General features: G+C 30.3%; 1 protein-coding gene across 1 annotated transcript; it reads right to left on the reverse strand.

Annotated features, from left to right (window-relative positions):
* Positions 1–963: 963 nt before the first annotated feature.
* LOC103311703 lies at positions 964–2,536 on the reverse strand. The gene is made up of 2 exons (XM_008191401.1): positions 2,404–2,536; positions 964–1,823 (listed from the first exon to the last, which is right to left on the reverse strand). Exons 1-2 carry the CDS (start codon positions 2,534–2,536, stop codon positions 964–966), a joined length of 993 nt encoding a protein of 330 aa, XP_008189623.1.
* Positions 2,537–5,449: the final 2,913 nt, after the last annotated feature.

Raw genomic sequence — 5,449 nt, forward strand, 5'->3', positions numbered from 1 at the left:
AAGGCGCATATTAAATTTAAGGCATCTCCTAGTGCTCACGACTATAGGGAATTTTCTTTGCTCCGTGCTCGGTTTAAATATGAGTCAAAAAAGTGTTTACGTAACTATGTCGCACGTATAGAATCGACATCAATTAGCAACCCTGCTGGTTACTGGAAGTTTATTAAAAATAAAAAGTCTTTTAGTATGATTCCTAAGGTGGTCTCCTATAGTGAATCAACCTCAGCTAATGAGCAGGATGCGGCTAATTTGTTGGTGTTGTGCTAAATTGTTGTATTACTTTAAACTGCTTAAAAATGGTGTCCAAAAAAGTATGCGCTATAAATCATTGTAAAAATGATTTGAGTGGTCAACAGAGATTGTCTTTTCATTCATTTCCAAAAAATGTTCATATGTAAGTATCTGTTTATTATAAAAATCACTCTTAAATCATAATACACTAGAATTTTTATTGTTTATAATATTCAAAATTACAAAAATGGGTTAAGTTTGCAAACAATTCAAGAATAAATGAAGTTATGAGAACTTTTGGACTTATACATCTGAGTTTAAATTATATTATTTGTTCAAACCATTTTAAACCATAAGATTTTGTACCGAACAGGGGTTCTAGTAGAAGATTGCAAGTTATACATACCTATAGTATTAGTATTATATTATAAATGTTTTGTTTATGAATATTTTTCTAGATTGAAATATGGTGTAGTACCTTCATAAAAAATTACCAGTTACATCTCCTTTAGCTAAACCATTGTTGAAAAGTAAAGGTTTGATACATATGATTATTATATATATACCTGCTTATACCTAACTACTATAAAAACAAACAATTTTTACAGTAGTAAGTGTCCCGTATTGTCGTATTTGGTACAACTGCGTATGTAATATTAAATATTTTAATTATTAAACAATAACAAAATAACATTAACTACAATAAGTTTTCAAAATGCCCTCCATCATTTTCTAAACATTTTTGGTATCGCTTATGATTGAATCCATGACAGATTTCAACATTGTCGTTGTTAATGTACGACATGCTGCAGTAATACGTTCTTTTAAATCTATCAAGAGTTTTGGTTGTTGCTCATAGGCCTTGTCTTTTAAGTAACCCCACAAGAAAATGTCCAACGGAGTCAGGTCAGGAGATCGTGGAGGCCATTTGACTGGACCATTTGTACCAAGCCATTGTGATGGATACTGCTGGTTCAAATGATCCTTAACTACATTGGCGTTGTGATGTGGAGCACCATCCTGCTGAAACCACATATTGTCACAAACTTCATCGGGTACATCAGCCATCAAATCAGGCAAAATATTGACCAGAAAATCAAGGTACCGAATACCAGTTAATGTACAGTCGTAAAAATATGGTCCTATTAACTGATTATTAAAATTCCCACACCAAACATTGATTGACCATCTAATTTGTGCATTATATGTCCAATGTGGATTATTTTTACTCCAAAAGTGTGAATTTCGACGGTTTACAATGCCATTATTATTGAAACAACTTTCATCAGTCCACAAAATGTTTGAAATAATGTTTTTATCTTCTTCGTGCAACACTACCATATGTGATATAAAATCTAATCTTCTAATTGGGTCTGTCGGTTTTAACCCTTGTACATAATGGATTTTATAAGGATGGTAAGAATTTTGATGTAAGATGCGGTAGACCAAAGAACAACTAATATCTGTTTGACTAGCTATCATTCTAATTGATGCATGTGGTTGAAGTTCAAACGCAGCTAAAACACTACATTGGTGATTTTCATCCAACGCAGAAAGAGATTTTCCTTTTTTTACACCGGTCGGAAAAGTACCTTAAATGATAAAATTTAATTAGTAATATTGTTAATTATTTTATAACTACTTTTAAAGTTAATTTTTGTATTGTTTTTACGAGATATTGTATACTGTGTTACTGTGTAAATTAAATTAATGTTTTAATTATAATACTGTTTAAGTATATGCTACTCTAAGGCAAGGATTTTGTTATATTTTATTAGATATATATTTTTATTTTTTTTCTTAAAACAACGTTCTTATGCCTTTAAGGCTTTTTTTTTGCACCATCTTAAAATAAATAAAATTTTAAAATTGTTTATATAATTACAAATGTGTACATATTATAATTTATTTATAATTATTTTAAAGAGTATTAACTTTAAAACAATTTTTAGTTTTGTTTTGTTATTTTGATATTAATTAATATGATTGCATACTTTGGTAGGTAATAATGTAATATGAAATTTAGGTTGGTTAATAAATTAAATCCAATTGGAAGCTATTTTTAATTCTTGTAAAATTTCCTACTAAGCATATTCAAATTTTTATGATAAAACACCTATACATACACATATTTTATGATCAAGCATTTAAAAATTAAATGCTTAATATTACCTTTTTCGCGTAAACATTTGTCTATGTTCGCATAAGTAGCTCTTGATGGCTGTCTCCTCTGAGGGTATCGTAGTAAGTACAAACGAGACGCTTTTAATGTACTCCTTCCTACTTCATTAAAAACTACCAACATATCGGCATATCGTTTTTGTTATATATGGTAGGCATGTTACAAATTTAAAAAAAAAAATAATAAAAAACACTGCAAAGCGTATTACAATTTTATTGTATAGCTTACCACAGAAAGCTGCTAATTGGCCTATCATAGATAGACCTATCATACAGGTAAATAATTTACGAGTATATACTCCGGCCACTCTGAGAGCGCTACTCCTTCGCGCATCCAACTGACCGAGCTCCGCGGTTCCGTACCCAAATTTCTCCCACTCTATCACCTAGTTTCCGCCGTAAATACCCCCACTCAGTTCTCTGTCTGCGGTGGCGTAGGTGAGTGGGAGCAGCGACAGCGACGCTGGCGGCGGCTCGCGTTGACGTCAGCCAGTGTTGTAAAGAGTTTAGTGGTGGGAATGCGCGAGAACGGACGAATTTTAGTCGCCGCCCAGAAGCGCTCTTAGAGTGGCCGGAGTATAGTATACTCTTTTTCAAATGAGAACGCACCGGGCGGCGGACGAAAACCGGTCGAAACGCGCGCATGGCCTCCCCACTCCCGACAGTTTCAGCTGTCGTAGGTGGTGCCACCTTGTATAATAATAATTATAATAATAATTTAACATTCTGTATGCCCGGCGGCGTCGAAAGTAGCCGATCATTGGCGACTAATCAGAAATTAATTACTAATTTTGTGGGAGGGGCTTGTGGTTCCGCCTCTGATAACGATGCGCGACCCGGTGCGTTCTCATTTGAAAAAGAGTATAGTACATTTTATTTTTAAAAATAGCACATCATAGTTAAAACCAAATAGGTTTTTATCTTATCTACAACACCAGACATTTTATCTTTGATGTGTGAAGGTTTAATTCAGATGACATTTGTTCTTGTCATCAGTTGTATTTTCGGGGTTTATATTAACACGTTGGTGTAACAATTTTACCTCTTCAATATTTCATTTTGTGTATTTTGGATATCAAAATGGATTTTTCAAAAATTGATGTGCTTGAAGACGTTGGTACATTGTACACTGAGTACAAAAAAAACAACGGGACAGAAAAGATCACAGAATCAGAATTTTTCAAATTTGCATTCCAAGAATCGATTGCAGAAATGGATCATATAAGACAGGTATATTCAATAATCATAATTTTATATTTTGATCACACGTTAATATTTGTATTAAATTATTTTATATTTATATTTATGATTATAAATACATATGTAACATATACATTACATACCTATACAAAATAATATAATAAAATAAAAAACAATAACTTATGGTACAATTATTTTAATTTTACATTACAATTAAAAACTAATTATTGGTAAATATTTTATACAGCAATATAAATCGGTTCTTTATGAATTAAATAATAAAAAGACTGAGCTGAAAAAATATTTCCGATGATAACGAGGCATTAGAAAATTAAAATAAGTTATTTAACTGTGAGATTGTAAGTAACCTAAAATCTTTATTTAATTGTGTAACTATTGTACAAATTATACATGCTAATTATAATAAAATATTTGTAGGACACATTAAAAGCAAAAAATTAATTTGTCAAATGGAAAAGTTGTAAGTATTTAAAAATTACAAAAAAAGAAGTATTATACTAAATTTAAAGCTATTAATAAATAAAAAAATAATGATGTTTTAAATATGTTTTACAGAAAAAACTTCAATCGGAAAATCAAGAGTATAAGGTTAAGTTGGTAGGTTTTAATTTCTGAATAACTCAAGTATTAAAAAAGTATGCTTATCGTAATATTTTTATAGGCAACACTTGAACAAAAATGAGTTGGCTTAGAATTGGAAAAAGGTCCATTTAATGTTAAAAATGTTGAAGATCCAAATGAATCGGTAGTCCCATTATTAATTAATACAAAAATGTACTAATACCTATGTAACATTACATAGGTATTAGTTAATTTAATCAGGTTTATATATTTTATTTTTCCCAGAATATAACACAAATAAGTTCAGAAATTATTCAAAGGCAAAATAAATATTCTCAATATGGTTGTATAATACAGCCTTTCGTTTACTTAGTGGGTAAAGATTTAAGCTCTGTAAGTCAAAGTTACGTACGTGTAGATGATCAACTGTGGATATTCAACAGTCCATTAGCAGCAATAGACGCTTGTTTTAAAGCATACTTTGGTCTTGATTGTGTGTATCCTCGTGAATGTTACGAGTCATAGATTTTTCTTCAACATCACATTTATGGAATTAAGACTGAATATGAAATGGCACTAATTATTTCAGGTCTTATTGAACAGGGTTGTTTTACACTGAATGAGTTAAATAACCGAATATGTTTATTTAATTATGGTACTACAAAACGAAAAAATGTACCTCCATTAATCCGTGAGACCATTATCAAAAAAGGTGGTATAGTAGAAAAATAAAAATATGCTATGCTTGATTAGATATTTTAGACTGATGGTTGGTGAATTGGTACCTAGATCATCAGAGTTTTGGAAACTTTACCACCTTCTACTTAAAATGACTGACTTATACTGTGCTCGTAAAATACAAAAGGATGGTTCTTTTTTATTAGATTCCTTCGTTTCTGAGCATAGCAAATTATACTTATTTTTGTCTAAAAGTACTTTAAAACCTATTTTCCAAATGTGTAGTAGTTTCTACAGTTAAATAAGCATTTATTAGTTATTTCATTTAATTTATATATTAGTTTATAACTATATTAAACTTTATTTCGTTTAATTTGGTGTTGATTTGACAATAATTAATTTTGATTTTAACCCAATTTAGTTTTTCCTCTGTTAAATCAGTTATTTAGTTTCACTTACAACGATGTGGATTTGTTAACAGTCCATTTTGATTTTAAAACAGATTGAAGTTGACACAGATATTATTTGGTGTTAAACAAGTATTTAAAAATTCCAGTAATCGTTTCTATGAGTGTTA

Source organism: Acyrthosiphon pisum, chromosome X, assembly GCF_005508785.2.
Source record: "Acyrthosiphon pisum isolate AL4f chromosome X, pea_aphid_22Mar2018_4r6ur, whole genome shotgun sequence".
Lineage (NCBI taxonomy): Eukaryota > Metazoa > Arthropoda > Insecta > Hemiptera > Aphididae > Acyrthosiphon > Acyrthosiphon pisum.

What these genes read in the sequence shown, in the direction of transcription:
- LOC103311703 (XM_008191401.1), bottom strand. Translation starts at nt 2,536, where the DNA reads ATGTTGGTAGTTTTTAATGAAGTAGGAAGGAGTACATTAAAAGCGTCT. An exon ending in CAAATGTTTACGCGAAAAAG is followed by an intron (nt 1,824 to 2,403) that starts GTAATATTAAGC and finishes TTATCATTTAAG; the next exon opens with GTACTTTTCCGACCGGTGTA.